General features: G+C 36.3%; 1 protein-coding gene across 2 annotated transcripts in view; it reads left to right on the forward strand.

The window, feature by feature from the left end:
- CEP162 (centrosomal protein 162) overlaps positions 1 to 12,610 on the forward strand; it is a 98,944-nt gene that overhangs the window by 14,584 nt on the left and 71,750 nt on the right. Inside the window, exons 1-5 of one of the 2 annotated variants that reach the window (XM_088023920.1) lie at positions 99 to 184; positions 3,311 to 3,457; positions 3,819 to 4,002; positions 6,698 to 6,765; positions 11,796 to 11,911. In XM_088023920.1, coding sequence (XP_087880046.1) covers positions 3,367 to 3,457; positions 3,819 to 4,002; positions 6,698 to 6,765; positions 11,796 to 11,911 — 459 coding nt within the window. In that variant the 5' untranslated portion in view covers positions 99 to 184; positions 3,311 to 3,366. Of the gene's footprint in view, positions 1 to 98; positions 185 to 3,310; positions 3,458 to 3,818; positions 4,003 to 6,697; positions 6,766 to 11,795; positions 11,912 to 12,610 lie in introns of those variants that run through there. The other variant, XM_028108126.2, reaches the window with a different exon arrangement.

The raw sequence follows: 12,610 nt of genomic DNA on the forward strand, positions 1-12,610 counted from the left end.
TGCCTTAATGGTAAAGAACTCATTAATGATCTTGCCTGACATATGTGTATACCTTTCCCCAAACTGTTCTTAGTCACTTCTTCACAAATGGAAAAGTACTCTCTGGAGTATTTGCTTTGGTATAACTGCTGTATATGATACTGCCGTATCCATAAGGAACCCTAGACTACTTCTCTTAACCTAGGTTTGTACTATTTATGGATCATTAAGCAGCATTTTATAAACTTAGAGGATTGTTCTATCCTAGGGGGGAAATTTGCCCCATAGCTTTTGTTTTTCCCCATGAAATTAAGCCCAAATTCCTTAATGTGCCTGCTAAGGCTCTGCATCATCTGAAGAGGACCCTCCTTTCTAGCTTCCCGTGCCCCAGCTATACTTAGTTATTCCCTGTCTCCTGGAAACATCATTGACTCTGTGCCTCTGGGCATTAGCTCATGCTTTCTCACCACTAGACTGCCTTTTCTCATCTTTCTTTCCTAACTCTTCCAGCTCCCTTTTCAGCATAATTATTTTCTTCTTTGTTTTGATTTCAAAACACCACAATAGCACTTACACATTGTGCTGACATTCATTACCTGTAGGGTTACGCCTGAGGTTGGGAGTTTTGTGAGGGCGGGAAACACTTCTTTTTGTTTGTATCGCCTGACCCCAACAGTAAATAAATAATAAATGTATTTAATAAATGAATGTTAGAGTAAATTTGATAGTCGTTTTTCTGTTCTTAAAACTATAAATAAGGAAGTGCCTTATTGAAAAATGCAGTGCATTTTTTCATAAATCCCCCAACCACATAACAGTGCTAAAGTTTGCATGCAAAGAATTCTTTTTTAGAATCTTTTCCCTGTTGGTGCTTGAAAAGAATATTACATGATGAAATACCATTGGAATTGTTCACAAAGATTTGAGGCTTAATTAGCATTAAAGTCTCTTTCTAGAAAGTAATGAATCAGATAGAATGTGCATACTCATCCCAAAGGGAAAGACTAGGTCCTGGACCAACACTTGAATGTAACCTGACCAAAGGTATTAATTTTTAAGAAAGAATTTATCAATCAGAATGGATTTGATTAGTAAAAGATTCAAAGAAGGATATTTAAGAAGCAAACTTTGACGACATCCATTTAAATACTGAGGAGAGGGTTTCTCCATTCAAGGACATATTCTGGTCCCTGGTTCAATCACAAATATTGCTGAGTTCATGTTGTGTTGGGCATACTAGGCACTAGTATACAGACAAGATAGGATTCCTGCCATCAAGAATGTAGAAGCTTCTGAGGGGGAAGTAAACACCCTCTTGAGGAGAGGAATGCATTACCAATCTTAGACATCATTTGTTTTTTTAAAGATTTTATTTATTTTTTGAGAGAGAGAGAGAGACAGCGAGTGAGGGAACACAAGCAGGGGGAGTGGGAGAGGAAGAAGCAGGCTTCCCACTGAGCAGGGAGCCGGACATGGGGCTCAATCCCAGGACCCTGGGATGATGACCTGAGCCAAAGGCAGACGCTTAACGACTGAGCCACCCAGGCGCCCCAATCTTAGACATCATTAAACATCAACATTGAGCTACTTCAACCTTATAATTTTCTCTTTCAATTGCCATAAGGATGAAATGTTCTGCCTAGAGGATGAAACAATCAAATCCTTCTACTGGTCATACTCTTCATTATGAATAACTAAATTGGATCTGGGTTTTGGTCATTAGTCTTTTGTGAGCTCAGTTAGTATGGGTCACATCCCTGGGTCCAGCTTCAGAGCCAAGGTGAGACCCACATAGGCACCACAACAGCACCCCAACCATGGCATGCACTTTTTCATTTGAAGTGTCTATAGATAACGTCTCTTGATTTTCTGCAACCATGGAAGTTAAGTTATTATTTGATCTATAAAACCATTATTCACACAAAGCCATAAAAAAATAGATTGGAATCCTTTCCAGGAGGATACTAATTAGGAAACTGAAGTCAGAACTTGACTTTTTTTTTCTTTTTTTTAAATTTAAATTAAATTAGCCAACATATATTACGTCATTAGTTTTTGGTGTAGTGTTCAACGATTCATTAGTTGTGTATAACACCCATTGCTTATCACCACACGTGCCCTCCTTAACGCCCATCACCTGGTTACCCCATCCCCCCACCCAGCTCCCTTTCCACAGCCCTCAGTTTGTTTCCCAGAGTCCAGAGTCTCTCATGGTTTGTCTCCCTCTCTGATTTCTTCCCATTCAGTTTTCCCTCCCTGTCCCTATGATCCTCTGCACTATTTCTTATATTCCACATATGAGTGAAAGCATATGATTATCTTTCTCTGATTGACTTATTTCTCTGAACCCTCCAGTTCAGAATTTGTGACTTTTTTTTTTATTAACATATAATGTATTATTTGTTTCAGGGGTACAGGTCTGTGATTCATCAGTCTTACACAATTCACAGCGCTCACCATAGCACACACCCTCCCCAGTGTCCATCACCCAGCCACCCCATCCCTCCCACCCCCCTCCACTCCAGCAACCCGCAGTTTGTTTCCTGAGATTAAGAGTCTCTTATGGTTTGTCTCCCTCTCTGGTTTTGTCTTATTTCCAGAATTTTTGACTTCTTAATAAGACTTCCTTCTAAGCAAAAGTGATATTCTTCTAATCTTAATATATACACAATGTAATTATTTGACTTCTCTGTTTTTCACTTTTTTATAACAAATATATGCTATTATGACAAATTTTGAATTTTGTATAGCTTTTTCAGTGTTTTCTAGTGTTTTTGGCATAAAGAGAAAAATGCTATCCATGGCTATGAGTACTGGCCTGGTCTGACCATTGACTCCTGCTCTGGGCTCATTTCCACCCGGACTCACCCTCACTCTCTAGATTCAACCTCACTGGCCTTTTGTATCCTCCAGTGTTGCCTGCCCTCCCATTGCTGACCCTTTGTACCTTGTCTCCGTCCTGCCTGGAGTTGTCTCCCTTTTCTAGTTCACCTATTCTTCCTTCACATAAGGCAGAGGATACTCTTTAAAGTGGCATGGTATACTGTATTAAATAATTGTGCTTCAAAGTAATTTTTAAAATTTTGTCTCATGTAAACTTTTGAGATTATTTATTAAGATACAATGCAGATAAATAGTGTTACAATTTTTCTTTTGTGAATTTTAGGTCTGATGGATTCTTATTTAATAGACCAGATTTATTTTGTAGCTTCTGTCTACAAAATTAGCATAACGGGAAAAAAAAGTATAACAGTTTTACTGGTTAATACATAGTGGTCAGAACAGTTTTCTGAACATAAATATCCAGCTATATCTTAAATCCCATCCCTAGGACTGCTTGGAACAAATGTAAGCTATCTGAAAGCAAAGAGGCCTTCTCAGCCTATTATGGAAATAGAAGCAGAGTCTGCTGAAAGGATTCAGTTTCTTCAGAGCAGTGGAACCTCTATCTTAAGTATTGACAGCTTAGAAACAAATGGTAAGAAACGTGAGGGATACGAGTTGACATATTAATTACTGTGCTTAATTAAATACTATAATTATACTATTAATTTAATTAAAATTTTTATAAGAACTAACCTGTATCTAGGACCCTCCTTTACTGAAGCATGTAGACATTCTTAATACCTTCCTAGAAGGTTTAGAATTAGATCTTGAGGGAAGCCTTATAACCTTACATACTGATTATGAATAGGAGTCTATATGTAGTGGGTGAGAGATTAAGTAAAGTATGTTTTAAATTTTTTAAATTTTACTAATATCAATAAATGCATCATTCAAATTTTATCAAAATTCAAAATTCTGCCTATTAATAAGGTATATTTGTCCTTTTCATTTAGAGATAGTAGTTTCTGAACTCAATCATAGTGTTCTTGGATTGGAATTGGACACATTAGAAGAACAAGAAGAAAAAGAGCAATTTTTTGCCAGGCTTGAGGAAGGCTTAACATCTTCCATTGATTATTCAAGATTAAATAAGGAACTGGATTCTAATGACTCCACACAATTTAAAGCTTTACATAGGTAATGTATGTACAATATCAACTAATCATTAAATGATTTCTATATTTTTCTCTCTCTATTTTTTTAATTTATTTATTTGACAGAGAGAGATAGTGAAAGCAGGTACACAAGCAGGGGGAGTGGGAGAGGGAGAAGCAGGCTTCCTGTGGAGCAGGGAGCCCGATGCAGGGCTCCATCCCAGGACCCTGGGATCATGACCTGAGCCGAAGGCAGACGCTTAACGACTGAGCCACCCAAGCATCCCTTATTTTTATCTCTTTTCTATGTTCATTGTTTGATCCTGGCTTCCCTAATATATGAATGGAATATGTTGATTTGTGTTTAAGAGCCCACTCTGCATCCAGGTATCTGAAATGTCATGCGTGTGATGCTACTGAGACTAATGGTGCACTGCAAAAAGACCTTACTAGGAAAGTAGCTTCTTAAGTGATTTTCCACAGATGAAGTAAATAAGAGAGTTCAGGTAGCTGTCATAAACTCAGAGAAAAAAATAAAAGGGTGAACCAGGGAGTCAAGACAGGTTTTGTCTCCGTCCTCCCTTTGTATATGGTTGACCCTGATGATTATCAGGAAACCTTGTTTATCCTGAAAACCCTACTAGTTGACTGAGCTGGCCTTCTGTAAGTACAGTAGACCTTTGACCTTTTAAAATTATAAATGGAGAGGCACCTGGGTGGCTCAGTCATTAAGCAGCTGCCTTCAGCTCCGGTCATGACCCAGCGTCCTGGGATTGAGTCCCACATCGGGCTCCCTGTTCAGTGGGGAGTCTGCTTCTCCCTCTCCCTTTGCCTACCTGTCTGCCTACTTGTGATCTCTCCCTTTCTTTCTCTCTCTCAAATAAAATCTTAAAAAAAAAAAAATTATAAATGGAAGCCAGATTACAACTTCAAGATTTTAAGAACACCAAACTATAATTAAATTAAGGGTGAGGAGAATCATTACCTCTTGTTATTAGAGTACCTGGCCTCCTTAGAATGCTTGGTTTCTTACAGACCATGGATAAAGCAGTACAGTGACTTTCATGAATTTTGTAGGGTTTGAGATTTTTACCCTGTTTGTAAGCTAACAAGTTACCCTGCCCGTTTTATGGATGCTGACAATAGACACAAGATTCCTGGGTCAGAAACAAAGGACTTTATTTCTCACAATAAAAGCCATATCTGAGTTTCATGTTTATTTACCTCAGTTCCCCCATGCTCCACAAAGCATGTGGAGGCAACATGGGGGGTCCATGATGGCTATCTGCATGGGCAGTGGGTTGCTTTATAGGAGACGAGCACTGAGCTTGGGGAATCCATTGCTTTTATAGTAAGAGGAAATAAGCCTGCTTCTTTTCTGGAAGGAGATACTGCCTCATCTCTCAGGGTTGCACTCTGCAAACACAATCTTGGGAAATAACCTAGGAAAGAGAGGTTTGTGCTTTGTATTCTTGGTGTACCCACAAGAACATGCAGGGACACTCAGGGCCCTTGGTGATTGCCTCTCCCAGTAGTAGCAACACAGATTAAGTATACACAAGTTGGCTACAAGTTTTGGCCCCTTTGTAATATTTCTTAACTTTCTTTATTTCTTTTTTTTTTAAAGATTTTATTTATTTATTTGACAGAGAGAGACTCAGCGAGAGAGGGAACACAAGCAGGGGGAGTGGGAGAGGGAGAAGCATGTTTCCCACTGAGCAGGGAGCCTGATGCGGGGCTTGATCCCGGGAGCCTGGGATCATGACCCGAGCTGAAGGCAGACACTTAACGACAGGGCCACCCAGGTGCCCCTTTTTATTTCTTAACAGTATTCTTAACTAGTCATATTTCTGCTTTAGGACAGGCGAGTCAGAGTGCTAAATAACATTGTGTATAGAATATTGTTGCTGCTGTTATTATTATAGTTATAGCTTCTTGGATTTGCTGATAATCTCACTAAAGACAGGGTTGATAGACTGAAAAAAGGGTGGATTCCTTGGTTTGAAAGAAAGCAGTATATGAACTAACCCAATATAATTAAAATTTGCTTAAGCTCCTTTGTTACTTTTCTGAGATTTTATTGGTTTAAGGTTCCTATTCAGCCTCTATGTCATGATTATATTGCTTATTAACAGATAAATGCTGAACCTGACATTTTATTCTGGCCTCCATGTAGACTTCATTGGGTCTCATGTGGTCAATTCCTAATCTTTAGTGTAGAAAGGATATCTGGGCCCTGAGACATGTAAATGCACACACTTATGTATAAAATTGTGTGTATTTGTGTATAAAGTTATGGCATTTTTTTCTTTGTATTAATTTGATAGCTTCAATTAGGCTATGAGGATCCTTTATTTTCAAAACATTTCCTTTATAACTCCCAGATTTTTAGTTTTTGTTAAAATAAGAGTACTTGAGAAGAAAAGTATAATGCTAGAGATTTTTAAAAAATATATGTGAAAGAATCCATGGAAATGTATTATTAACGTTTAATACTAAATTAAGTAAATTTGGGGGCACCTGGGTGGCTCAGTTGTTAAGCGTCTGCCTTCAGCTCATGTCATGATCCCAGGGTGCTGGGATCGAGCCCCGCATCGGGCTCCCTGCTCCGCGGGAAGCCTGCTTCTCCCTCTCCCACTCCCCCTGCTTGTGTTCCCTCTCTCGCTGTGTCTCTCTCTGTCAAATAAATAAATAAAATCTTTTAAATAAATTAATTAATTAAGTAAATTTTCTTTCAGTAATCAAGCTAATATAGAACTAAGTGAAGATAAACATGAGAATGAATCGAAACATGAAGAATTGGCAGGTAATTTCATTGGTTTAAAAATGTACAATACTAGATAATATAACTATTAATAAAGACATTGATAGAAAAATAAAAGTAAAACCATATCTTTGAAAGAGCCTTGATCAGGTAGAGTGAACTGCCTATGTTACAGTCTGAGCTGCTAAGAAATGATTGAAAGTGCACTGCTGCCTCATTTGTTGGGAGTGGGCAGTGGACCAATTAGGAAGACAGGAAAAGGGCTAGAGGAATCTATGGAGCCAGGACCAATGTCTCTAAAGCATAGCTCAGTAGGTATTTCTTTTTCTACCTTTGACTTTTAACATGTCCTTGTTTTTATATTTAAAATGATTTTCTCATAGTTAGCATATAGCTGGATTTTCCTTTTTTTGTCTAATCTAACAATCTCTGACTTTTAATTGAAATGTTTCTACCTTTATAAAAATATATTCATTGGTATGGTTTTTTACTCTTTGGCCATTTGGTGGTTGTGTTGATTTCGTCCTGCAGTCTACTGGATTGAGTATTTATAACATTCCATTTTATCCCTTCTTTGGGCTTGTTAGTTGTACCTCTTTGTTGTATTTTTTTTCTAAGTTTCTCTATGATTCATAACATGCATCTTTATCTTATTGAATACAGTCTATTTTCAAATAACATTATACCACTTTATATGAGTCTTAAAAACAGTAAACTCCCCCAACCTTTTTGCTATTTTGTCATACATTTTTCTTCTATATATCTTAAAACCCTGGGATGTCTTATTGTTACTATTATTATTATAATTAATATTGCTTTTAATAGTCTAAAAAATTTTTAAGGAATATAAAAAATGTATATTCATGTAAAAACATTTATCCACATATTTATCATTCCCAGTTTTTTGTATTCTTTGTAGATTTGAGGGTATTTTTTAACTTCTTATTTAAAATGAATTTAAAAAAATTTTTATATTGAAGTATAAGTGATATATAACATATTATTTTCAGGTGTACAACATACTGCTTTAATACACTGTGAAATCACCACAAGTCTAGTTAACATCTATAACCAGTACCAAGAAAAACATTTTTTCTTTGAGATAAGAACTTTTAAGATCTGCTGTCTTAGCAACTTTCAAATACAGTTGACCCCTGCACAACATGGGAGTTGGGGATGCTGACCCCCTACACAGAAATCTGTGTCTAAGATTTTTCGCCTGGTATTGTGGCAGTTTGATGATGGTGTATCTTGGTGTGACTTTTCTTGTATTTATCCCGCTTGGAGGTGGTTGAGCATTGATCTGTGGATTTGTAGTTTCCATCAAAATGAAAAATATGTTTTGTCCACTCACTAATTCTTCAAATATTATTTCTCTCATCCCCTGCCTTCTGACCCTAATCACAATTGTGTTAGATGGTTTTTTGTCCCGTAGGTCACTAAAGACTCTTTCATTTTTTAAAGCTTTTTTCTTCTCTGTGCACTTGTTTTTACTGCTGTGTCTTCAAGTTTACTGATTGTTTTTCTTCTTTCCTTTGATCTTCTGTTAATTCACTGAATCTTTTTTTTCTTTCAATCTAGAAGTTCATTTTGCAGTTTTTTTAAATCTCTTTTGTATCTTTTCTCATGTTTTTTTTCCCCCCAAGTCCTTAACATTAGTATATTCTCCTGATCCCAATGTTTGTGCATTTCTGGGTCTCCTTCTATTGAATAGTGCTTCTCCTTGTGATTTTTTTATTGGATGTTGGATATTGTAGATTTTTATATTGTTGAGTGTCTGGATTTTGTTTTTTTTCCCTATAAAAAGTGTTGAGTTTTGTTCTGGCAGATAATTGACCTTGCTAGCTTGATCCTTCCAAGGCTTTTCTTATGCTTTGTTAAGGGAAGTCTTGAGTAGCCTTTCCTAGTACAGCTTGACACTAGTACTAAGGCTCGGCCTTTCTGAGGTTTCTACTGAATGACCCTACTAAACAATGAGGATTTTTTTTCCCACTCAAGCTGGTTAGAACTCCAGAGTCTCTCTTTCTTGTGTGAAGCCTGTGAATTTTCTAGCCTATAGCTTTCCAGTTGCTCAAACTATACAAATATGGCTTAGTATTCCGCAAAGACTCAGGGAGACTCCGTGTAGATCTTTAGAGCTGTATTTCTACGTTAAGTGTTTCCTCTGTTACTGCCCTGCAACTTCTAATCAGCTCAGCCTTTCTGAACTCTTATCTCTGTCACCTTAACACAGTGAGACTGTCCTGATCTCCCCCTCCCTGCTTAACAATCCTGAATTTATGTACCTTCAAGTAACTGTAGGGCTCACCCCACTTGTTTATCTTTTCTTAGGAATCACAGTTTTGTGCTGCCAATTGTCCAATGTCTGTAAATAGTTGTTTCATATATTTTGTCCAGTTTACTCGTTGTTTGCAAAGTTCTTGAAATCCAACATAGTAGAGGAGAAAGTCCTATAGGTTGGATCATACTTAAATTTGCAGCTAAATTTTCCAACAAAGAATGAAAAATATCTCCAAAATCTATCATTCAGATCTTTTATATTGACTTTTATTTACTTTACCTCAATTTTAAAAACTTCTATTTATGCAAATAACATTTTCAAGTTATAAAGTTAGGGAATATAATAATAGAAATAGTACCTTGAATGTACAACATCTTCCTCCCAAAAAGGTTGGAACACAGCAAATTAATACCCTCATTGTTTTCCAAAACAATATGGAAGAGCCTGCATATTATCTGAGATTTGTCATATGAGAACCACCTTCTCAATGTGGTTTTATTCGTAGATTTTTATAAACTTAATTGGCCTCGATGTTTCTGAAATCTCTGATATGCTGTTTTATTTCCATTCATTTCTCTGCTGTGTCCTTTCTGTCTGTATCTTCCAGTGACTTTTCCTTCTTACCTCAAATCTAGTTTATTCATGACAAATTCCTAGAGAAGGGATTGGTCATTTGTATGTTACAGTATTTGCCTCTAGACTATTCAGTTACAAAATACAGTTAACAAAATGCAATATTGAAAAATACACATTAGCACTTTTCCCATTCAGAAATAATATTTGGCCTTATTAACTTATGATTTAGATTAAATGCAACACTAGTTATAATACTAACGAAAGTCATTATTACTACTAAACATAATGGCTAATGCTTATAAATAGGGAATATTATATACAAGCCACTGTTCTTTTTTTTTTTTAAGATTTTATTTATTTGACAGAGAGAGACACAGCGAGAGAGGGAACACAAGCAGGGGGAGTGGGAGAGGGAGAAGCAGGCTTCCTGCGGAGCAGGGAGCCCAATGCGGGGCTCAATCGCAGGACCCTGGGATCATGACCTGAGCCGAAGGCAGACGCTTAATGACTGAGCCACCCAGGTGCCCCACAAGCCACTGTTCTAAGTGCTTTAACTTTTAATCTTCTCAGCAGTCCTTTGAGATAAGTACTATTATCATCCCCACTTTATACAGATGGGAAAAATGAGGTTGAGAGGGTATGTGACTTGCCAGTGTTTCTACGCTAAAAGTAGTAGAACCAGGAATTAAATCCAAGCCTTCTGGCTCCTAGTCATGCTTTTAAGCACTATACTGTACTATTTAAACTGTTTCTTACACTGCCTCTTTGTAGTCACACAAATACTACTTCCCTTTCCATTGATTTCAAGTAGTTCTCAAATCCCATGTAGTTGTCTAAGTTCATTGTCATAGCCTCCCATATTTCCTCTCTCCTTGTTCATCATCTATACTTAAATAAGTCTGATCTTTGAGGTTACTTAAAATTCAGTGATTCCCACCTAGGACATTAGAATTTTAATCATGTTATATTGGTTTTAGCACCTAGAAGTATGTCTAATACAAAATAATATCTTGATAACTGTTTTGTGAATTTAATTATGTCTGCTGATATTTAGAAAATCCGAAACTGTTCTTTCTCATACGGAAGAGAAACAAAGGTGAGCTTCTCAGCCTCAGAATATAGATACCGATGTAGTTAACCAACTAAGGTAGTTTATTTACCTAAGGTACAATACCCACCTTGTCTTCCTTATGAACTAAAATGGAGATGTTTCTGTAGGTCGATGTCACTGGGACCATCTCTGTTAACTCGTAAGCCCTCTCAAATTCATTCCCAGACTTTCGTTATTAATTGCACTCAGGTTCTGCACTCCATTCTAAGAAAAGACAGCTATTCCAGAGCAGACTCTGCAGTACTTCGTACATCTTTCTTACATCAAGCCATCCTGTTTCTGAATGTGATCTAATTTTTAAAATACAATTAGGATTGTGTTTATTTATGAAATGATGGTTTCCACTCTGAAAAGGTCACAGATCTCTGTCTTTTGATTTAAGGGCTATAAACAACACGTTAAAAATTGGCTTAGAGACCCTGGCCAGATAGCCCCTACCCCACCTTCCCCGTAAGTAGTGTTATGGCATCATATTAACATGGACACACCTTTCCCTTCTGGTGTAAATTCATTGAGGTATAATTGGGGATTTAAGCTGAGAAGTGCCCAGGATTGGGAAATAATAGAGATCATATAGAGCCAGTATTTACCTGAGGGAAGGATTAGAGATAGAGCTTTCATAAGTACTGTTTCAGGCTTACATTAGAGATACCTACAGAGACCAAAAAAATCAACTTTAAAAAAATAAGCAAATCCAACCGTTTGTTTAAGAATGTCAAGATTTCACAGAAGTGCTATCTTTTGTAAGTAAGCTATTTGAGACTTTGTCTTTAAAAAATAAGCATTAAACTTTGGTTTAAAAATAAAAAAATTTTTGGACAGCTCTAGAAATGTTTTATTAGTTAATAATATAAAAGATTAAAAATTTAAAACTCTTATAACTAGAAGTAAACCTAAGTCTTATGAATTGAATTCTCATTAAATCTTCACACACAAAAAAAATCTTCCCCCAAAAAAGTATATCCTCTAAAGATAGCTTTATGGTAATATTTCAATAAAATACTCTTATGCAGACTCCTTCCTTTGGAAATCAACAGTCTTTTCCTGGAATATGACTTTTTTGATAGTGTGATCCTTGTATTTTTTAAAAATTATTTTCTTCAGAAAATTACAGTGATGATTTTGAAGGTGAGGAGGATATTGATGCACCTTTGACTACTCAAGAAGAGACTAATACCAAAGAAAATCCCAAATCTGAAAAACTACACGTACCCAAACAGGTATACATCAATTATATATTTGACAATTTTGAAACTTCTGTCATCACCTTAGCTGACTGTCACTATATGAAGAGTTCAAAGTATGGAGTTTGTCATTGTCTTGCTCATTGTTGTAAAGTTGTAAGTCTCTTAACACTCAGACATTTTCTTAATTTAGGATGTCAATTTAATGTAAATCTTAATGAAATATGGCAATTGATTTTTTAAAGGATCTTTTTGGCAAGTAACTTCTTTAAGTTTTAGAAATTAAAATTCTAATTGAAATCTCAAATCTAATTTTAAACAGGTATATTAAGCTACATTTTCTTTGGTAGATCTTGTCCTTGGGAAGTACAATCAGTATTTATGCTAACAATGACATTACTGTCTGAAACTTAACTTGGCTAAGATCATGAATTAAATTATTCCGTTCATATTCAGTTGTTGCTGTACTCCAGTTCTCACAAATACTGGCTTAAGTGTATTACTACATAATGCCTGACATACAGAACTTACCATTGAAGCTATTTAATAGTAACTAACTAGTAGGATAATTACTGTTTGTTATGTTGGTCTTGATCTGTACAAGTGAGGTCTCTTTTGTGGCTGCATGTTAAGACTAGATGTTTTAAATATGTATGAAACCATAGGTGTCTAAATAGAAGTAAGAAATGCTACCCAGATATTAATAAATACTTATTTTTAAATATACCTTGTGCT

This window comes from Eumetopias jubatus, unplaced genomic scaffold, assembly GCF_037043125.1.
Source record: "Eumetopias jubatus isolate StellerSeaLion01/CBP00866 unplaced genomic scaffold, mEumJub1_p1.0 scaffold_6, whole genome shotgun sequence".
Lineage (NCBI taxonomy): Eukaryota > Metazoa > Chordata > Mammalia > Carnivora > Otariidae > Eumetopias > Eumetopias jubatus.